General features: G+C 41.0%; 1 protein-coding gene across 8 annotated transcripts in view; it reads left to right on the forward strand.

Moving 5' to 3' along the window:
• Window positions 1-23,744, forward strand: part of KCNIP1 (potassium voltage-gated channel interacting protein 1) — a 547,511-nt gene that overhangs the window by 344,514 nt on the left and 179,253 nt on the right. The window contains exon 1 of one of the 8 annotated variants that reach the window (XM_073355982.1): window positions 8,693-8,779. The exons of the other annotated variants lie outside the window; for them this stretch is intronic. Coding sequence (XP_073212083.1) covers window positions 8,752-8,779 — 28 coding nt within the window. The 5' untranslated portion in view covers window positions 8,693-8,751. Of the gene's footprint in view, window positions 1-8,692; window positions 8,780-23,744 lie in introns of those variants that run through there. 8 annotated transcript variants of the gene reach the window in all.

Below are 23,744 nucleotides of genomic sequence, written 5' to 3' on the forward strand. Positions count from 1 at the left end.
TGATGGGAGTAGTTCATCATCCGTGTCTTATGTAGATAACTACTAACTCAAAGCAGGATCACAGACTAGTAAGAGTAGGTTGTAGTGACAGTCTAGTAGGTCCTCAGGAGAGGACCTAGCTTCTATTAGTGATATGAAACATCAAGGGGAGAACTCACGCCTCCCTAAGGAAAACGAGGTAAACAGGGAGTCTTTTGCATTTGGTAGAAAACAAATGTTGCTCGAGCAAGGTTAGGTGAACTGATCATTCATTATCTTCTTTCAAAACACTGTATGAGAGGGATCCTGCTGTATTTTTTAAAAAATGTCCAGAATATCCTTTTACTCACTTTTAAGAAAATAACAATTCTGTTTAAATGCATTATGACGCTCTCCATAAACAGTCCCCTTCTGGCTGTAATATGCTTCATTGACAGCAATTAACAAAGGTCAGCAAGATAATTTACCACTGTTTAAATTACAGTGTGAAAACAAGACACTGAAGGGCATAGAAAATTGTGCAAGATTTAATGGGGACCTGGGAATTTGATCATTAAACACACAGGGGGTATATTCTATCCTCTCTGACTGCATTTCCCATTAACGCTAATAGTGTGTTGAGAAGCAAATATACTCAGAGTTTCATTACTCAGTTTATCTCTTCCACTTTGACAAATGAGGTGCTGGCTTGGACTCAGAGCTGGGTAATGCATCTACTTCACTCTTTGACAGTGTTGTTACAGAACTAGAAACTTTTATGAATGAACACATCCTTATACCTCTGACTAGTTTGTTTGTTAAACAAGTTTGGATCTGCTTGCTATTTGGATGGTAAACCTCCAAGGTAAAAGATGAAGTGGTGCTCTTCCTTCAAGCTGGTATTGCACCAGTTGGCCACAGTGCCGACTGGCTAAACGGCAGTTCTGCAGAAAAGGACCAGGGGATTACAGTGGACGAGAAGTTGGATATGAATCAGCAGTGTGCCTTTGTTGCCAAGAAGGCCAATGGCATATTGGGCTGTATTGGGCTGTAGGAGCATTGCCAGCAGATTGCGGGAAGTGATTATTCCCTTCTATTCAGTACTCGTGAGGTCACACCTGAATACTGCACCCAGTTTTGGGCCCCCCATTACAGAAGGGATCTGGACAAATTGGAGAGAGTCCAGCGGAGGGCAACAAAAATGATTAGGGGGCTGGGGCACATGACTTATGAGGAGAGGCTGAGGGAACTGGGCTTATTTAGTCTGCAGAAGACAAGAGTGGCGGTGGGGGGGATTTGATAGCAGCCTTCAACTACCTGAAGGGAGGTTCCAAAGAGGATGGAGCTAGACTGTTCTCAGTGGTGGCAGATGACAGAACAAGGAGCAGTGGTCTCAAGTTTCAGTGGGTGAGGTCTAGGTTGGATATTAGGAAAAACTATTTCACTAGGAGGGTGGTGAAGCACTGAAGTGGTTACCTAGGGAGGTGGTGGAATCTCCATCCTTAGAGGTTTTTAAAGCCCGGCTTGACAAAACCCTGGCTGGGATGATTTAGTTGGTGTTGGTCCTGCTTTGAGCAGGGGATTGGACTAGATGACCTCCTGAGGTCTCTTCCAACCCTAATATTCTATGATTCTATATTACTAGGGGGCACTGTGCTACTTGGAGTGCTGTGCATTGAAGGAGACATGAACTAGGGGACACCTGACCATTTCTGGTTATTAAAATTGCTATATTTTACAAGAGTGGTAGCACAGGAATCTTGGCCACATTCCAGTTCTGTAATTTCTTTCTCCCCAACTAATTTCCCCATGCATTTTTCAGATGGATTCAGCATTGTTCTTACTTTCTCGCTCTAAACTGGGGTATTGCATTGCTGTGCACGGTAAAACACCTTCCAAGTTTCCCCCTGTAGGTAGCTGCAAGCTACTGGTCAATAACGTTTGTAATGAGTTACTGGTATGGGATTCTTAGGAACGAAAGCTTCAGTACATTATGTACCTGTCAGGTATAATAACATGGCTTCTGCCGAGAGCAGTACGAACCTTTTCACTCCATTTTGTATGGCTGTGCAATTTTTTTCTTTTGTTAATGAAATTATACCAACATTTTAACAAGGAATGCTCAAACTCTAGTGTAAAAAAGAAAGAACAGAGAGCTGGAGGATGGGTCCATGGTAGCACAGAATGTGTCATTCTGGAACTGAGGGGTTATACATTTACTTAAATTGCTGAACTTTTGATGTTGTGTCACAAATATTGCATGCCACTTCCAGCCCAGGATGTCTCTGCTCTTCCGGACTCCTCCTCCAGAGCACAAGGGGGAGTCTAGCTTTGACATTGCTGAACATTAGGGTCAGAATCAGAGGTGGTCCCAAAGTCACCAAAGTTAATGGATGTTTGGATTTCAGTCTTGGTTTGGCCTGTCATGGAAACACAGTTTGCACCCAAATCCAAAATCTCTGGAGGCTGTCTGTGTCCTGGGTTTTTACTTTGGTTCATGTTTAGGTTGAACCTGCACTTTTGTGGATTTGCTTATTCCTTGGAAAGAGAGATTCTTCTCGTTGGCTGTTCTGTATTAAGGAAAGGGGAGGAAGGCCAGTGGTCAGTGTGTTAACCTCCCTAAAATCAGTCCTGGGGTCTGTGAATGGCCTACAGAGGGAGGATTCGTCCCCCTCCCACCCTCAATGCAAGCCCCATTTAATCAGGCTTTGTTTAGGGGAGCAGGATTTGGCCCTCGGTAACTGTTGTAATTGAGAATTTGTGTAGCTCAGATAAGCATCTCACAATTCAAAGGAAAAGTGCGGGAGAGGGTCTTTAACTGTACTCTCCTGTAGAGAAAGATTCCAGTTCACTGACAGAGATGGGGGAAAAAGTCTTGGGTACAGAGACACTTAGTATTGCTATATCCATGTCAACAAGCATATTGTTGGGGTAGTATATACAGACTGGGATCCTTACAATCCAACTTAGCCTGTTCAGAGGATTTCTTGTACAGCTAGGCAAATTCTGCTGAATAACATTCAAGACAGCTAACCAAGCTATAGCAGGTAAGGATGGATTTGAAAGCTCAAGCACTTCATACGGGTCTTCGGGTCATTGTTGCCTATGGACTAGAAGCACAAGCAGATGTAGAAATTGTGTGTGTCATTGCATGCAGAACACTTCTGTCTTTAGCTATAAAGACGGAAAGCCAACTCGTTGTATTAGAGAAAGTGAAGCTTGACATTTTTGTGCTTCTCAGAGAATGTAAGCACTCCATGCCACATCTACTACCCTCATGAATACTGAATGGACTCATTATTACATTGCAGAGCATACTAAATGAATTAGTAATGATTAGAAATAAATGTTAAGATTGATGTAGTGGAGATTTATAAAAAAATATAATTTCCTTTCATACTTAAGTCAGCTGCAGCAATGCACAAGCTTCTTTTATCCCCATTGGGTAGAGAGAGATGGCTGCAATATTCAAATCCTCAGCAGGCCTGAATTGTCACAATAAAAATGGTATATTCCACAAGAGAACTGTCAGAGCACTGCAATTCCCATATTATAGGGGAAATGCAAGCAGATATATAAGGCTGGCTAGGCCAGATGGTACTGGGATAGAGGGCACAAGCTATAATAAAAATCTTGTATAATATACAATAGACTCCTCTCTACTGGAACACCCAGTGCATGTCCAACTGTCTTGATTGAGCAGCTGTCCTGTTTAAGGAGCGAATCTTGGCCACTACTTCCATCCGAGGAAGGATTTGGGAATCCTAAGTAAGGGTATATGTTACTCCTCAAACACTACAGAGCACAGATCCATGAATGGATAAAAAAAATTAGAGTGGATAGATTACCAGAGGTGGATTTAACACAAATTCTCAAACCACATTTGAGTCTTGAAACTGCACTGAAATTTCAAAATTTAGAAAATTAGACCAACTCTACTTTAAATGACATAATAAAATATTGTTATGAACGAAAACCTAAGAACCAGAGTTCATCCGTATGCCTTTATTTCTTCTACCTCTTGCCATCTTTGAACAATTTTTTACTAAAATAACTGAGCATGGAGATTCATACTTATTCAATCTACCCTTTGGTAAACATCACCTGCACACACATTAAATGGCTAATAGGTTTCAAAATGTAATTGTAAGCAGGGAATCACCTCTGAGCAAAAAGAAAAGGAGTACTTGTGGCACCTTAGAGACTAACCAATTTATTTGAGCATAAGCTTTTGTGAGCTACAGCTCACTTGTTTATAGGTGGCCCCTGCAGTTTTGGCCCTACACTATTTGATATTTTTATCAGTGACCTGGAAGAAAATGTAAAATCATCACTGATAAAGTTTGCAGATGACACAAAGATTGGAGAAGTGGTAAAGAATCAAGAGTAAAAAGTCACTGATAAGAGCAGTCTGGGTTGGGGTACTGGGTGCAAGCAAACAATATGTATTTGAATTTGGCTAGATATAAAGTTACACACCTAGGTACAAAGAATGACATGAGCTGCTCATGTGATGCTGTGGCCTAAGCTAACTGTTTTAATTGGTGGGGGTGGGGGTGGGGTGAAGGGCAAGGGGGCACCCAAACAATTCTGTGAATTGTACATGCATTTGACAAATGTTTCAGTCAACCCAAATCTGCTTTCTCTGGTGAAAAAAAAAGTTGTGTCTGGAAAATGTTGCCCAATTCTACTCTCCTTATCTATGGAGAACTAAACGGAGATGTTGGGGGTGCTAATTACCTGAACCAGGAAGAAGGGAAGGAACTGTCCTTCTGCTAAAAGCAGACTGAGGTCCATGCTCCCCTTCTACTACTGTCTTCTTTTACCCCTGGTATCAACTTGCTATCAGCTATAGCTGTATACAGAAGCTATCAGCACCACCACGGCTTCCTTCTGGTCACAGTAGAATGAAGGTCTCCCCAAGTTGCTATTGAGCATCCCTGTCATAGATCCGAAGGAACTACCAGAAAGGGTTGGGCAGATAACTGTAGAGATACCTGTCCTAGCTCCTAGAAAGGAAGATGCCTTGTTTAACTGACCCTTACCTTGGTCAAAAGTAGGGGGTGAACCTGGACCTTCAGTTCTGAAATAGTGAACATATGCTGCCTGAACTAAAGGACTTAAAATTCTGATTCAGTCCTTGGGAGGCTTTCCATTAACTACAATAGACATTAGTTCAGGCCATATGTCTCCTACCTGGCAGCTGAAGCATCATCATAAATCTGTATATATGGACCAGCCCCAGAGTGTGTACACAGAGCATGAGATTACATTTGCAGTTGTTGTTATAGCAAATCAGATCCTAGGGTCTGAAGTCGGCCACTCAGAAAATGAAGAACACACAAATAGTGACCATCTGCAAATGCTTGGTTTAAATGATTTGATGAGCATCACATAGGAACTCTGTGGTAGAGGCAGGAATAGAATCCCGATCTCCAGGATGGCATTCAACTATCTTACCCAAGAGACTGTCCGTTCTCTTCCTGCAACCCCCCGCCTTATTCACTACACACCTTCCAGCTTCTGCAGGAAATGAAAGTTTCCACTATGCAACCCTGATTCATTCCCACAGCATAATCAATCGCATGCAGTGAATGAGGCAGGGATGCTGTGGGGGAAAATAGTATGTGGTCACTTCATTGACTTGGCAACCTTCTTTTAAGTTTGATTTTTGTGGGTAATTTTCTGTCTATCACACAGCTATACCATTGTGCATCCTATGCATAGTTTCATACTTGGACACTTTCCTGTGACGATAAATTGTTTATGCTGATAGATATCAACTCTAAGTGAGCTGATCAGGTACCCAACCTAGGGATCACTTTTGACACATAGCTGAAGCTGGAGACCCAGGTTTTAGTGATGATCAGGAGTGTCCTCTTTTTTTTTTTTTCAGTCTCTCAAACAGTCAGAAGTTACAGGTGTTCTTGCCTGTATAGGCCATAGGTTTATATCCTCGAGACTGCATCATTGTAATTAGTTCTATTTGAGGCTTTCCTTGAAAAAAAGATAGCAGATTGCAGCTATCCAGTGACATGGTGGTATGGCAGCTTAATTGCTTTCAAGCCCATGATTCAGCAGTGCACAATCTTCAGACCTGCACTGCTTCACTATCTTACCACTGGTATTTAATTCCTTACTATCAGTTTGGCTATTTGAGGGACTATCTTTCGCTATAGCAGCTAAGAATGGTGCAAGTGGAAATGCTGATTTTCCTGAGACACAATGTGGGATGATAGGAAGCAGTGCCTTTTCCATTGTGGGCCCATAAGTCTGCAATTGTTCTATCATTTTTGATGTATGAAAAAATATAAATATAGTGATAAGTATTGCATCGAGAAAATAACAATAGTCATTGTAGAATACATTTTGCTTGTCTCAAAGTCTTATACATTTCCTAAAATTTCATATATAAGCTACACAGTAAAATGTATCAATCCAGAATAATGTAGTACCAGTTACTATAATATTGATATTCTTTATCTAATATCTAATTTATACTTCCTTATTTATTCAGGATTACTTGTAAACAAATGTTCTACTTTGATTTTTAATACATTGAGGAAGGATCTTCATGCACATTCATAACTTTCTAAGCTATCCTGTGTTTTTATCAATTGATCTTTCTTATAGATTCTTATATTCCAAGGGCAGGAAAGGACCATTGTGACAATCTAGTCTGACCTTCTGTATAATGCAGGCCATAGAATTTCCCCAAAATAATTCTGAGAGCAGATCTATCAGGAAAACATCTAATCTTGATTTAAAACTGCCAGTGATGGAGAATCAATCCAACCCTTGGTAAATTTTTCCATGGTTAATTACTCTTACTGTTAAAAAATGTATGCCTTATTTCCAGACTGAATTTGTCTAGCTTTAATTTCCAGCCATTGGATCGTGTTACACCTTTTTCTGCTAGATTCAGAAACCCACTATTAAATATTTTCCCCCATGTAGGTACTTACAGACTGTAATCAAGTCACTCCTTAACCTTCTCTTTGTTAAGCTACATAGATTAAGGTTTCTGAATCTATCACTATAAGGCAGGTTTTCTTAGCCTTTAATCACTCTCATAGCTCTGCTCTGACCCCTCTTCAGTTTTTCAGTAAGGCAATATCTGCTATTGCCAGTCATTCATTTCCTCTTTGTCCTTCAACTATTATTTTTAACCTCTAGGAATGCTGACCTCACATACAATTTGTATGTTCAGACTTTTCAGTACTATGACATCATTGCAAGGCTCTGGTGCCACCATCTGTGGAGCTGGATGAAAATGTTCATATGAATAATTAATTGGCCGAAAAAAGCAGCTTTGGTCAACCTGAAACTAGTCACTTCTTTTGTCAAATTCACCCAGTAGTTTCAGCCATGTTTTTTCTGGATAGATTTGCAAGAGGACTTAGATGCTATTCACAAAACTGAGAAGGTGGAAGTGGTGGTGCTTCCCCTTTATGCCCAGTCGTCCAGTAGTGAAGGCACTCACCCGGGGTATGAGGGTCCAAGGTTCAGATCCCTGTGCCAGAGCACTTGAACTTGGGTCTCCTGCATGGCAAGTGAGTGACCTAACTTCAAGGTTACTGGGTATTCTGGGGTTGGGTTTTGGGCTGGTCTTGTGTTCTGGAACAAACAACATCCCAGAAGAAATCAGAGTCACATATTTGCCATCCCCTGGGCTTACTATAAGTCCCCCTTTTGTCATAGTTGTCTCCAAAGAATCTAAGAAAAAAACGATAGTAACAACCCTGGTTAGACTGGGAACCTGGTTTAAAAAAAAAAAAACATCCTCAGAAGCTTTTATAACCTTTGTTTGGATGCTTGAGAAATTCTGATGATCCTAATAGAAATAAAAACCAGGGTCCTTGGAACATTTGCCCACTGTAAGAACCAAATGTAAAACTCTTAAGGGGGCTTTTTTGTTTGTTTTGTTCTTTTGTGTGCACATCTGCACCTGCAGAATTCCGAAGGGCAAAGTTCAAGACTGTGTTCCTTTTTAATTTTTGTGTATGTTTTCTTTACTGAAGGCTTGTTTGGTTTTGATCCTGATCTGGGATGTATGCCATTTATACCCATGTGTTTGTTTAATTGTTCAAATGAATATGTAAATAATTTGCTAACTTGCTACTTGGTGTTTTACAATAGACTGTTCAATATGATTTGGGGTCCAATCCTGCAAAGTACTAAGTATCCTTCATTTGCTTTATCAGCAAAACTGATAAAGAAACTTCATGTCACAAGGCCTAAGTGACCTAGATTTTCAAATGGGACTTAAACACTTAGGGTATGTCTACACTGCAGCTGGAAGATGTGATTCCTAGTGTTGCAAGACAGATTAATGATAGCTTGGCTTGAGTCCTGATCTGGTTTAAATGAAACTTGAAGATAGGATTAGTTAGCACACTCCTCTTCTTCAAAGTGCTTTACAAACACTAACTATTATTCCTCCTATCATGTTTCTGAACTTCAGAAGGACCTCGCTAACTTGTCTAGATTACATTTCATCTGTCACCAAGTGCCAGGTGGTGCACATTGCAAGGAACTACTTAAATTACTCATGTGTTCATGATTTCTTAATTAACTGTAACCAAAAGACTAGGTGTCACTCTGGACATCTTAATAAAAAACCTCTGCTCAATGCAGTAGCATTAAAAGTTAAGCTACATCAGAGACTGAGAAAATGGTAGAAAATTCCATTATATAAATCAATAGTTCACCCTCACCTTGAATATTCTATTTTACTCCAGTCACCATCCAAAAAGGATTCAGAAGGGACCAGAGAAAGGCAATGAAAATTTAATGGCATGGAGAGACTTCTGTATGAAGAGTAAGTGAAAATGTGAGTGCTGCTTGATTTAGAAAAGAAATTAATTAAAAGGGAACGTGAGGGACATGTTAAAAATAACAAATGGTACAGAGAAAGTCAATCAGGCACACCTATTTGCCCTTTCCATTAATGCCAGAACAGGAGAATATCCAATTAAACTGAATATTCCAAATTTAAAACTGATAAAAGGATATATTTGACTTGTGGAACTTATTGTCCCAGTATATTATTGAGGAAAACAACTTTGCAGGTTTAAAAAAAAAAAGAAAAACAGTGACATATAGTTATGATAAAAAAGTATAGGAGACATAAGCACTTAAGTATCAGGTCATAAGCCAACTGTCTAGGGTTAGCAGAAACCTTTTCCAATGGCCTGTCTATTGCCTAAGTATCCAATATGAGTATTTTACCCCTTCCTCTGAAGCAACTAGAACCATTGAGATTTGGGGGCAAGATACAGAACCACAAAGACCAATCTTTTAGCTTCATTTGATAAATAGCCCATCTTTGGAAATATGGATTTCTAGAAGCAATAAAGTCTATTAAAGCTGCTGTGTGAAGTGATATAAGCACCAGCTGATGTGACAGAGTAATAAGTACACACATTAGTAGGGCTACAGTTTCTATATCAATGTTTTGGCTGAAACTGAAGCACTCAGTTTTAGCCAATGTGGATGTGACCAAGAAATGCGAGATAAATCAGAAACTCCTGCATCTTACTCTTAAACTTTGAGTAACTTAAACTTAGAGTATTATAATATCAATTTATCAAAAAGCACCTGGAGGCTGTACTATAAAATCATGTACAAAATGAAAATTTGATCAGTAGTGACCAAAATAATTTCCTGGCGTACTTCCAACCCATTCAGACCAAAACCGATCCTTCTCCACCTTAGCCCTGGGATAAGAAGTCTTCCAGCGTAACTTGGAAATCAAGAAATCTGAACTGTTGGACTAAAAGGACTCAGATTCCTTACTTAGTGTGGCTTGGCCCCAGTCTTTTCCATTTAAATATGGAGCTGTTAGTTTGACAGTTTCAGGTGATCACAGTTGTTTCTGTACAGCACACAGGAAGTGAGATGGACTCTCTGGTAATTGTTATGTAGACAAATGTAAATCACAATAGGATGCTTTTCTCTAAGAAAGGACAAGAAATTTTATTAGAATAAGAAAAATCTCTAACACTACTTCCTCTCTGTTTCTCTATAGAGTTTTGCCTCACACCTACCCCAGCCCCTCCTTTCTCGCATATACCCAATTTAGTGTATCGTATATGGGATGAGGTGTACACCCTACATTGGCAGCAGAAAGGTTAACAGGAGCCTGAAGCTAGCCCACCTGGAAGGTGTGGACAACCAATTTGTTGTTAGACCCAGCTGCAGAGGAGTTGGAGGGAGGAGAGGGAGAGGGAGGAGCTCAGAGCAGGATGGGAGAGCTGGAAGAAAGAAAGTCTGGGGAGAGAAGGCTTTGGGTTCCTATTCTGAGAAGGGAATTCTGGCAATGGGCTAGGAGAGATGCTAAGAGGCACAGGGTTGGAGTGAGTGTTGATGAAAGGACAGGAACCAGATCTCCTGTGGGGTGAGCCCTGAGAGGTATTGCTCACAGTCAGAGTTGGAAAGGACTCTGTGGAGCCTGGAGACGGTCTGAGGAAAAGCACCTTGAGGCAAGCTAAGGTAGGAAGACATCTAGGGAAGCAGCAAAGGGGCTGAGGGAGCAGCCAAGAGCTTGACAGGAACCTAGGGGACAGTGTGGCCACCCATGGTGAAACCACCTGATACAAAGGGGTGAGGTCTATTGTAAGCCCTGAGGCAAGGGGTGTAAGGGCCACTGGACCTAGAGTCAGTGTCAAAGACCTGACACAAGGCCATTGGACTGGTGGGACTCTGTAACTCTGGAAGGAGGCAGGCAGCGGGGGGAGTATAAATGACCTGCCCAGAGGGCCAGGTCACGAGAAGAGGCAGAGCAATGGAGGGCTGGAATGGCTGTCAGCAGGGGGTGCCAGAGGAGGAGAGAATGCTATACTATGACTAGTATATTGGGACACACCAGGTGTGAGTTCATTCTTCGAGAATATACTGTTGCAGTTGGGGTTGGAGTATTTCCTAGCGTGAGGCCTGCCTTTCAGTGAAGTCATGCACATCCTCCTTGACTCTCTAAACCAAAGCTCAAGAGCCAGCCTGATATGTGGGTGGGGAGCAGTTTCCCCCTCTGGTGCGTTCTCTTCTACATTCAGCGTTCTGAAACAGTTAACAGCAAACTGTACACATTTTTTTTCCCCAGTCGAACAGCATGGAGCTTCAAAAGATAGGCACTTCTCAGCATGAATCAACTGTGAAATGTATTTGAGAATGAAGCTTTTGATGACAATTTACATCAAAAAAACCAAACTTCCCTTTCAAATATCTCTGTTTATTCCTGCTACTTATATCTTGAATTTTCAAACTACTGAACTGAAAAAAGTTTTTAAAGAAGTTTTTAACCAACAATTGGCACATAAAACAAAAGTTTATTCTTAGTTTTCCCTGCTGCAAAGAATTCTCAATACCAATACCAATTCCCTGCTGGAGTTGCATCACCAGGGACTCTGGTCCCTGGACTCTTGGCCTGAGCAAAATGTGTGGAGTTGGCCTTTCTATGATATGTCAAACATTGGTGTGGAATTATCATTACATCTCCAAGTAAACTCCTTTCTTGACTGATGGATCTAAAATTCTTCCAGGGGTGCGACAAATCCCCATTATGATCTGGAAAGGTGAATTTTGCATTGGGATCACTCAACTGGCTGAGTTCCTGAAAGCTAGTTATTCCAGCAGGAATGTAGCATAAATTACAATACAACAAAGTGGGCCACTTTGATATTGGCAGAAGCAGATGCAACATAGAGTGCAATTGTCTTGATACACTTATTTACTGATCTATGATAGGAATTGTAGTGCTCAAAGGTCCAGATTCCAATTAGTACCACTCGTATAAATATGAAGCAACCGTATTGAAATCCAGGGTTGTCAGTCCAATGCCTTTCACAAGCAGTAACTTCACTCTAAATGAAAGGGAGAGAAATTATATAATAAACTCTTATTTACATTAAATAGTAAGTGATGTCAATCTAATGGAGTAAATGGCAAGAAATTATTGTAATTCCATGTTCATTTTCAGAACACAACTGTGTATTATGGATCAGACTCTCTCTTCATGAGAGGGGAGTATTCATGTGCTAGAGGGGAGTATTCAGGGACCCTTCCTCACTACACTCTTTACTACAGCCCTGTGCATCCATATGCTGCTGCACGGAGAGGGTGGGTTTAGGGCAGGCCCCAGATCCACTCCTGCTCTGGACTAGCCAGAGGAGCTGAGCTGATATTAGGAAGGAGTGCATGCAGCAATCTGTAAATGGGTAGCAGCGCTCCCACTCCGACATGCTCCTCTGTAGTGCTCTCGAGAATTCTGTCTGAGACAAAATTCCTCTCGAGATGCCAAACTGCTGCTCAATAGCACCATCAAGCTTTCCCACTCTCTTCCCCTCCTGAGCCCTCTCAGCCTCCCAGTGCCATCAGGGGCTTAAAACCACAGGCCCACATGCTCTCCTGCTCAGATCCATGCTTGGCACAGGAGATGAAAGACACTTCCCTGATTCCCATGATGAATTTGTGCCAGCTCTGGCAACTGGCTTGACTTAGAGCAACGTTGGGCTGCTCTAACTTACACCACCTATTTATGGTCTCTGTGGGACTATCCTCCATTTGTGAATTGGCACAGTGAAAGTATGCCCCCATGATCAACATCCCCTCTGCTTCAAGCTGTGGGCAGACCATTAATGTAGGACCTGGCTATGCCACTTTATGCTTGCTGAGAGATGCTTTATACCAGGAGAATTCTCAGCCAGATTCTGCCACTTAGTGAAAAATTGCCAGAAAATAAGGTTAAAGGCTGGGCCTTGGTTAGGCCCTGTCTGAAAGCCCTCAGACATCCAAAATATCTGTTGAGCTAGGTTTAAAAGCACCATTATTCCCTAATGAAAGTGCATCCAAAACGACTGCCTAGCAGGGACCATTCATCTTGCTTATTCTGATTCATCTCTCAGCATCCTGGCATGTTCATTGCACACAGCACAGGGAAGTTCAGGCTAGAATGAGATGACTCATATAAAAAGACTGTTTATAAAATATACCCGTAAAATGAAGAACAAAAGAAATTAGTGATTTATCTAATGATTCAGAGAAAGTCTGAAAGAGTAATAAAGTCTATTAGTGGAGTGAGGTGTTGAGTTCCTCTTGAAGTTTCTCTAAGCAGAGCAATTTAATTGAATTTTATATATATAAATGTATATTATATATAATACATAATATACATATGCGCACACACACACACACACACACACACACTTCACTGAATGACAAGATGATAGGAAGAGAAAGTGGGAGAGGATAAAAAGGCAGAGCAGTTCTGGGAGGGGGAAAGTGTCTAGAACAGGGGTTCTCAAACTTCATTGCACTGTGACCCCCTTCTGAGAACAAAAATTATTACATGACTCCAGGAGGGGGGCGGAAGCCTGAGACTGCCTGAGCTCCACTGCCCCGGGTGGGGTGGTCAAAGATGAAGACCAAGGGCTTCATCCCCAGACAAGGGGCCTGTAACCTGAGCCCTGGCACCCAGGCTGAAGCTCTCAGGCGTTGGCTTTGGCCCGAGCAGTGGGGTTTAGGCTTCGGTCCTGGGCTCCAGCAAGTCTAAGCCAGCCCTGGTGACCCCATTAAAACGGGATCGTGGCCCACAGTTTGAGAACCCCTGGTCTAGAAGGTTCCCAAAAACACTGAAGGAAACAAGCACATCAGTCAGTCAGTGCATGTGAAAGGAGAAGCTTTTCCCTTCTAGTACGTAACCATTTGAATGAGTCTCATTGAGGAGTCTCAGTACCTGGTAAGCAAAGCCAGTTTGGGGGGAAATTATTAGTAATATTGGGCAGGAGAAATTTGATCCAGTCAGATGAGTAACCAGGAGAAATAACTTCAAACAGATGGGAATGTGGGGGAGTGGTAGAGAAGACTGTATTTGTCATGATTCTCAACCTGATCCTTATTCATTCCAGCAACAAACCATCCCTCCCTCTCCCGCCACCCCCAGATTCGCCCTACATTACTATGATAGAATAGGAGGCATTTTGCACAATTAGGGGAGACCAGTGCCCCCACTGGGTTAACTTTGAGCACTCTAATAACTGTGACATAAAGAGGATTGATCACATGTCTCTCAATTCTTAGTATGTTGTACTCACTAGAGTCCCTATAAAAAGATGGGGAAGTAGAGAGCAGAAGCCAGCAAATGACAAGAAGAGGGGAACTTAAAGATACAATTTTAAAAGTAATGGAGCTAGAATAGATAGGTTTGATATGTCCATACTTTGACCCCATCCGTTTGGCCTTGATCTGGCAGTCAAATCTCTGCTGATGTCAGATAAGAGTTTTGTGTGTAGAGGAGGAACAGAAAACATGGCTATTCATGCTGAAATGTTGGCTTCAATACTGCTCTCTTTATGCCAGTAAAAATCCAGTTGACTTCAGCAGGAGTTTTATGGGGAGTAAGGATTGCAGAGGATGATCCCCTTTTACTCAGCTGATGGAAATGTGTACTTTTTATTGCATGGTGGATCCTTCCTCATTCTGTCTCTCTCTCATCCTCGCTCCATGCTCAGACTTCTTGTCTTGGACACCCAAGTCTTCATTTTATGGATAAGACAATGCAGTCATCTGATTCTCTTTATTTCAGTTATCAAAATAAGCAAAGTTAACTCTGTAGACAGTAGTCACTCTTCCTGGTGCACCAACAGAAAACAGTAACCACGACTATGCTATAGTTTTTGATTTAGTGCAATACAAACTAAAACCTATAGGAAGAAAATAAAGTAGAGATGTTACCACTCCTACTTAGTGAATACTGTTTACGCTCTGTGGAGGATATACATCATTTTTAAGAAGCAAGAAGGAAAGGTTGATAGCTGAGCAATAGTTAACTTATTGTGTACAGTAAAAACTGATTCTTACATAGCACTTTTCATCATATCACAAGATCCTTTATAAAGGAGTCAGTAGCATTGTCCCCATTTTACAGATGAGGAAACTGAGGTACACAGAGTAAACAGTAAATCTGATTTAATAATACTTAGCAGTGGATAAGACAGAGGTACAATATCCCGCAGTAGCTTCAGTAGGAAACAAGGTCTGGGTTATGGAAGAAGAAAAGCTTGCTTTAGTTGTTAAAATGTGATCATATACAACAGCGTGTTTACTATATTTTTTGAACTGCAAAGTAACCGCTGCTCAATAATATAACAGAGCTGGTGAGTGCGATCATTTATTCTTGTTTTCTAATTATTTATTTGGAACTGCTAAAGCTCTAAGTCTGGGAACAGAGTTGATATTGACATGTATATTTGTAGATATGTTTAGTAAATACTGTTTTTAAAATGGACTGTGACTGATAGGCAGTGATAAATTCTGATTCATAAGTTGCAAAGAACTATCCCATGGCTGTTTAGTAGTTTGTGTCAATTTATTGTGTCAGACTAGTTAATAGTCAAAAGACATCTGTGAATATAGTGGTGGGGGAAGAAGAGCACTCAGGGCTCATCACTAAGGCAATGACATGAAACAAACGGGGTTATAAAAGGAAGGAACCCAACTGCTGTAACCCATGGCTCCTCATGAAAAGAGACAGATTTCAGAGATCTGACTGAAGTTTTGAATACACTTTAATAAATTTATTCCATATGTCACTGTAATACTCCCACTTTTAATTTGTAAGTTCCGTTAATACATAAATAGTTAAAGCTTCTTCCCTCAGTCACATAATAATTTTCTGACAGTAGCATCAGGACTGAGGCATGTTGGTGCAGTGGAAGGAAGCCTGTTCTGCTGAAATCGGACAAATAGAAGCCATTCAGTCTCTAGGGATTTCAATCTGGTTCAGTTCATTTGCTTTCCCTGTCTCTTCAAAGGGTCGAAGTGACAGTTCCTTTGGTTCAGAAGGAGCATTTTATGAAAAAACTGAGTTTCCTAGGTTGGGATAAGTTTAGCCAGTGCTTGAGGGAAAGGATCTAAATCAAAAATTGCAATTTGTCTGTCACCAAAGTGTACAATAAAACCCAGAATATTATTAAACTGTCTAATTTTCAATGCTATCAGATAATATTGTATTCCTACTATTCATACTCCTCAGAGTAATCAATAATACAATTACGCATGAAATACAACTGACTTCAAACTGGAGTTGTAAGCATTTTTTTCTGAAGAGAAGGTCCTGTATCAACTCTTTAAAGTTGGTACCAAAAGAGGCACCGCCTCAATTTATCTGCCGTTAGATTTTTGTACTGACGCCCATCATTGTGGTGTCTGAGTAAACCGTTGGCTTAGATGTGCATATCATGGTGCCTAGTGAACATCATGGTGTCTTTTTCTTTCCTCTTTGGTAATGGGAGGCGCTGCTTGGACTAGAGTGAGTTTGGTTTTTGAATGGCCATGGACAGTTGTTGTATTTTAAAATATATTCTGATTATAGTGCAAATGCTTTGTTAAAGAGTAATGTATTGCAGTATGACCTAATAGTGATCAGAATCTAGATTTGTCTAATCACCTTTGGAAGTCAGAAGCAGCTCTTGGATATTTGGCTTAGGTAACTTGCCCAGTGTCACACATTAGATCATTGGCCAAACTGGGAATAGAACTCATGAAGCTTGAGTTCCTGCCTCCCATTCTAATTTCTAGACTGCACTGCCTTCCCTATATGTATCAATTCTGCTCCTCAGCCATCTTGTCCCCCTCTTCCCTGCCCCCTAGGCCTCAGCTAACCAGATCCACATTAGCCAACCACGATCAATCCAATTAAACAGTACAATGTGCAGGACACTGTTGTCATGTTGACTTTTAATTATGCGACTACCAGAATGTTTTCCTCAGAACCCTGACTGTTATGGAGTAATTAGGTGGAACATACTGGGATAGAACACTTTTTAGAGAAAGACTTAATATACTGAGTGTATTTATTAGAATTATTTACAAACCATTAGAAAGACAGCACAATGAAATAGTCATCTCCGCTGGAAAGACAAGTTTATTGTTGTCCTCTGTAATCTTCATAATCGCTGAGTGAACTAGTTTGCCTTGTTGAAGGATATAAATTGACAAACTGCAGTAATAAAATTTTGCTGAAAGACTCCAAGCGCAGGTGCCTTCCAGCCACATGGATATACCACTCTTTTCATCTTCCTTTTCCAGGGATCAGTGCAATCACGTCATCTTTCAGTTGCGTCTTGGTTATGAAGTGCTTTACTTTAATTAAAAGTATCAGCACTCTATTAGAATCCGCTTTCATTTGGTCTGTAATTAAGAACAGAAATAATGTTACGAGCTGTTCGGCACATGCAGGAAGCAAAACAAATCAGAGAACTGTACAAATCGACTGTTGGAGCCTTGCTGGTTTTTTTTTTTTTTAACCTTTTTTTCTTCATTATTCCATAAAAGTTGCACATATGTGGTAGTTTTCTTGTTGATGAGGTATATTAATCATACTGTGATGGAAGAGATTTTTTTCATTCCCACATCCCCTCTTTATTACCTCTTTTTATAGTAAGAGTTGGAATGAATATAGTGGGTTTGAAAAGATATATCTGGAGAACGCCCTTTCTTTTTTCATGCACATACTTACTTGCCACACTGAACTGAGGCCATACAAGCAAGTAGAGCACAGAAAGCAGTAGTACACGTTTCCCCTGTAGCTGTGAATGCTGTCTTCCAGTGGTAATTGCTAAGGACAAAAGGGATCTCTGTTAGATCCTTGGTCATTTCATTGATGCTGCCAACAAGGGAGTTAAGTGCTGATTTTTCTGTAATAGCGAATAGTCAAAGAGTTACCAAATCATTTTATCTTTGGTAATATTATTTATTTTTCCCCCATTTTTTGAGAAATTACCGGTTATCCCCACTTTAAGTATAAGGAATATTCTTCAAACAATAGAATTTTTTTAAAATGCAAAACACTTCAAGTGTAACCACTGTAGATCACCAGCCATCAGCTAGAAATGATTATGAGCTGCTGTTGACCATGCTTAATTTGAATTCATCAGCATGGGTGAAAGGCTCTGAAAGCTGTTTCCATTCCACTTCCCCTCTATCTCTTCAAAACCTCATGGAATATAAATAACATTTTCAAACTTGAGTGCTAAACTTGACCAATGCATTGGTCAGTGGGAGCTGGGGCACTTCTGAAAGGTAGACCACACTTAATTAGGTCCCTAACTTTATGGATTTAATTAATGTTGGCCCTTGATTACTGGTTCTATGCCTTTCTTTTGTATCACCTCTTTCTATAAAATGGTGGCTTCCTGCTGTCAACATCCCTTTTAGGCTTCTATTTCAACTAATGAAAAATGTGCATCGGTTTTTAAAGAATTAGTTGTTCCAATTATCTGCTTACATGGGGAGGGGATATTATTTAATTATAGAGGTGGATCTTCTGCTAAGCCATTCTTTTCGTCTAGCACAATTTGAGTCAGTCAGCTAATGTCCATAGTAAATGAAATCTCTTCATACTGTTGTTTCTTCAAAGAAGGAATATGTTAAGTGCAAGACATTTTTAATTGAAAGCATTGTGTCCTAAAAGCAAAGGCATCTAGACAAATTGTGAACCAAAGAAGGGAATGAGATCCTCATTCTTTAAACTGCAGATTAGTAGAGTATATTTGAGAGATTTACATTGCATTTTGATCTTCAAATGAAACACAAAGAATTAATAGATAAGCAGATTTTGTGCAGTAACTCAAGTATTTGAAGCCCCTTTGTGCTGAATGATTGATATACTGTGTATATACCACTGAGCAAAACTGGTTTGTAGAGAAATAGGTGAGTACCTCTGAAGCAAAGACCAAGATGAATTAACTACAGACAGACTCCAAGCTCTTTCTATAGTATTTGTGAGTGCAAGTATTGAATGATATACATGCCCAGACTCAACACTAATTTAAGTCAATGGATGAACTCCCCCTGACTTCAATGGGCCTTGGATCAGGGCCACAGACCATTGTCACCCAACCTTTGTCATACCCCTTTCTAACCTTCTCCTTTCACAGTGTGTTAAACAGGGATGCTGACTTGTGTAAATATTTTTAAAGATACATGAAAGCAGATAAAAACCTAGATATATAACAGATTGCAAAAAACACACCTCAGGGTAAATATATAATGGATTCAAAGCAACCTCCACAAGCATCTCAATTGTATTTCCACATGCCCAGGAGAGCTACACCTGTGCTTTGCTGGCAGAGCATTTTATTACAGTGTGGCATGCTCCCAAATTCAAAGCTAGCCCCCGTTTTTATACCCCCATCGAAGTCTGGCTTAAAATCTTTACATGGCTTCTGTTGCCTCATAAAACATCCCAGAAATCCTTGTTTACCCTTGTCATGGAGTGTGGGGGAGTCAGGGCCCTGCGCCCCCTACTTCCTGCGATTCACCATGACTCTCAACCAGCCAGTAAAACAGAAGGTTTATTAGACAACAGGAACACAGGATGACAGGAACTTTCCAATGTGTAACCCTCTCTTTTTGCACAGGTTTACAACGTCCTTCTTAAGGAGATGGTGATAGGCCATCACTTTGCTATTCCCAAGTTGTTGTGGACTCACAGGCCTGTGTGCTCTCTGCTCCCCACAGTTTCCAGGAAGAACCCCTACTGTGCCAGCCCTTCTCCTGGTCACCACCTCTCTTCCAGAATGAAGCCGCAGACTCCTCCACCCCTGGGACCGCTCACTGCAGTCCCCAGGGGGACCCTGTTACTGCAACAATCCTTCTCGCTGGTCACACACTCCAAGGGGTTAAGCATAGCTCCTTCGCCTCCTGAAACTGCTCCTATCTGAGCCTTCACCACGCCTGGTCATCGTTAATCCCCCTTCATTTTACTTCTCCCCAGTCACTCACTGCAGGAAGCGCCATCCACAGGGTGCAGTAGATCCCACTCTTCCCACCAGTTGTCACGGACTGTGCGGGAGTCAGGGCCCTGCACCTCCCACTTCCTATGATTCACCATGACTCTTAGCCAGCCAGTAAAACAGGTGGTTCATTAGACAACAGGAACACAGTCCAAAACAGAGCTTGTAGGTACAGAAAACAGGACCCCTCAGTCAGGTCCATCTTGGGCGGGGTAGGAAGCCCTGACCCTGGTACTGGGCCTCCCTCCGTTTCCCCAGCCAGCTCCAAATGGAAACTCCCTCCAGCCCCTCTTCTGTCATTTGTCTCTTTTCCAGGCAAGGAGGCCACCTGATCTCTTTGTTCTCCAACACCTTCAGTTGGCACCTTGCGGGGAGGGGCCCAGGCCATCAGTTGCCAGGAGACAGGGTGTCGGCCATTCTCTGTGCAGACAGCATCACACTGGCCCTCTAGGGCTCTGCAACAAGCACACACCCTTATCCCACCACCAGATACTTAAGAAATGCATAGGGGAAATTGAGGCACCCACACAGTATTCAGAGAAAACATTAAGAACATTCCCACTTCATCACAGCCCTCTTCTTAATGTTCAGCAAAATAAAACTGCATTTAAACTCAGACATATACATTACAGACATAAAGGACTCTTTTCAATAAGTAACTTACAAATACTCAACTTCTGAAGGGTTTGTCCCAGTCTGGCTGCCTATTAAGGATATGCTATAGATGGGTATTTTAGGGTGCCAGAAAATATTTTCCTCATTGTCCAGTAAATAGGGCATGAAATGTCTGTCTTTGGTGTGTTATATCTAAGGCCCTTCATTTTCAGTTTTTACTGTTGTTTTTTTTACATATATATATATTCAGTTTTACAAAAGTTTTTTTTTTTAATTACTGATTTTCTTCTGAATTTTGGACCACTCAAGTATAAGAAATTACTGATTTTGTTAAGAAAATCAAATATGTTACATTAGGTAGACATGTTAATTATAAATTAGTCTGTTTTCCACTATATGGCCTTACTCTAACACACACATGTATGAGCATACATTTATGTACTGTTAAAATACAGTTCATGAAATAAACCACAGACTTAAGTTTTTACTTTCAATACTCTTACTTTTCTGTATTTGTTCTTTCGGTCCTCCTGTCTCCCAATATTAGCCCTGATATTTACCCCGAAAACTGAAGTTAATTTTTTGCACTGATTTTTAACCCATTTTTAAATTTTTGTAACAAACACAGATACATTCCTGGGACATTTTAAACAAAATAAAAACCGAAATATCACGCTATCCCACGTCCCGATCAGTCACCCAGGCCCCATCTGCTCAGGAGGAAATGGTGCTTGTTCTGATCAAGTTAGCTCAGTCTAAATGTTTTAAACTGTGTCTACATGGGTGTTTAAGGGTGTGGGGTGGACGTAGGGATGGGGGTTAAGCTAATTTGATTGAAAAAAGTAGGTGTTTCCCCTACAAACAGGACCATTGGTACATCTAAACTAGAGTTTGTGGTCCTCTTTTAACTTGAGTTAATGGATTGCCAATTAACCCAAGCAAATTGACATGAGTGTAAATGCTAATCTAGACACTCCATAAACATTTATTATCCATGCTGAGTTCTAGGATAAGTCACAAATGCTTGTGAGGTATCTAGACTGGCATTTACAATCATGTCAACTCAAATTAATTGACAAAGTACGTGAATTGTAACAGGTCTATACACTTATCTAGACAAATTTTACATACGTAATGTAACAGTGGCTATTTTCTGGTTGACTTACTTTGAGACAGGCTACAGATTTATACTCCTTTTTTGGGGCGGGGGAGAGAGAGAGAGAGAAGCATTTTCTTAAATGTTCAGTAAAATAACTTATTGAAAGATTTTTCATATTCAGCAGCTGACATTCAAGGCAATTTAACTGAATGCTAATGAACCCTTCCTCAAAGCTAGTATTCCCATTCTAGGTTGACATTTTTGACTCTTCTTATGAAGTCTCACATAATGCCAATTTAGTATTCTGAGGGGATGCTTCATTCTGAGAGTGTGCTTTCTGTAAGTGAAAAAAACAAGTGCTAGATAATGTACCGGGACCTCATGCTAGAAGAATGAGGAGATGAATCATTGCAAAATTTCCTTTTTAATAAAGGAAAGAAAAGAACTTGGAGCTTTTAAAGTGAATGCTATATTCACTAAGGAATGAATTAGTTCTGCTTGTTTGTCTTATTCCCATTAAATGAACATTACTGAAAAGTGTAAAGCTCATATAAGCATTCTTCCAATATTGGGGAGAGACAGTTTGCAAACTTCTGCACCATGTGATGCTACAGTTAATAAACAACATTCCTCCTCCCCCACATTATCTTGTAGCTGTTATTGTAAGTGCAGTACAGTTACACATCCAGATTTTGTTAACCAAGCATGTTATCATAGGTCACATACTGTAGTAGATGCTGGTCATTCATGAGTAACAGGCATTACCATCTATGACTGTTTAGTTTACTGGGTATGAATGTGACAGAGTGGCCCAATGCTTTGTGGGATTGTGTATGTAAAGGGAGGATTTTTTCCTCCTTTCTTTCAGAAGTTTCTGTAGTCTATAAAACCCTTACACTGAATGTGATATGAACGGAGTATGAAAGATCATCTTGTCTTGATTTGGGGGGAGGGATAGCTCAGTGGTTTGAGCATTGGCCTGCTAAACCCAGGGTTGTGAGTTCAATCCTTGAGGGGGCCATTTAGGGATCTGGGCCAAAAATTGGGGATTGGTCCTGCTTTGAGCAGGGGGTTGGACTAGATGACCTCCTGAGGTCCCTTCCAACCCTGATATTCTATGATTCTACTTTCCTCTCTGCTTTATGTCTATCTATGCTGCAGCACTTCTCTGTTCCAGTATCCTTTTCAATTTATTTTGGGAATCAAATGAGCACCAGACAGTGTGCTGACACATGGGAATCAGTTGGGTTGTTTTACTGACAACTAGCCAGAAAAAAACCCCAGAGGCTAATTGCCCTGATTCAGTCCTGAAAGGCCAGGTTAGGTTGTTGAAGAAACCAGTCTGGGGCCAATCAGGAGAGAAAAACAGTCATATAAAAACAGCTTTCTTGAGTTTTGAGGTGGCCAATTTAACACCTACAAGCATCCTGACCCTGAATGCTGGGCTAGTTCAGCGTCACGTGCTGGGGCTTCTATGCGTTGGGGACTGCAGGCCAGAAACCTGAATTCTGATGCTGGGTGTTAGCATTTGGGATGTGTTGTACATGTCCTTTCCCAGATTGAGAAAGGATGCATAAAACTTGAATTAAACTTGAGAGATGGAGGCAACTGTGACTTGCTTTTATTAAAGCAAGACCCACCACTTCAGACAGGGTCATAAGATGGTCTGACGCCAATTACCAATGAACACATGTACTCATCTTAGGGTGACCAGGTAGCAAGTGTGAAAAATCAGTACTGGGTGGAGGGTAAAAGGCACCTACAAAAGACAAGCCCCAAATATCGGGACTGTCCCTGTAAAATCAGGACATCTGGTCACACTAACTCATCTCAGTCTGCTCCCATAGCTGGAGCTAATTCACATCACTGTTGAAAGTCTCAGCAAAGAGTCCAAGGACTGAAATAGCCATACACAGACTTTGCTAAACATTTAATCTAGGCTTTTTAAAAGCCTAACAGTGTAATGATAGGAAGTAAGAAAGACACCTCTTCACTGTTATGTGCCTAGTAAAATTTGAATTGAAGCTCAAGTATCGGTATGATTTATAGTCCCCTCAAGATCTCCTGGATGAGAAGTTTAAAGAAACACTGTTACTAAAAAAGGTGTGCCTCGTTCAAAGGCAGGGCCGGCTTTACAGTTTTTGCTGCCGCCAATTTGGCTGAACGGAGAAGCTCCCACTGAATTGCTGCGGCTGCGGAAACACTGCCGCCCCTTTCCCACTGCCGCCCCAAGCACCTGCTTGGAAGGCTGGTGCCTGAAGCCGGCCCTGTTCAAAGGC

The sequence above is a fragment of the Lepidochelys kempii genome, chromosome 8 (assembly GCF_965140265.1).
Source record: "Lepidochelys kempii isolate rLepKem1 chromosome 8, rLepKem1.hap2, whole genome shotgun sequence".
In the NCBI taxonomy this organism is placed as follows: Eukaryota; Metazoa; Chordata; order Testudines; family Cheloniidae; genus Lepidochelys; species Lepidochelys kempii.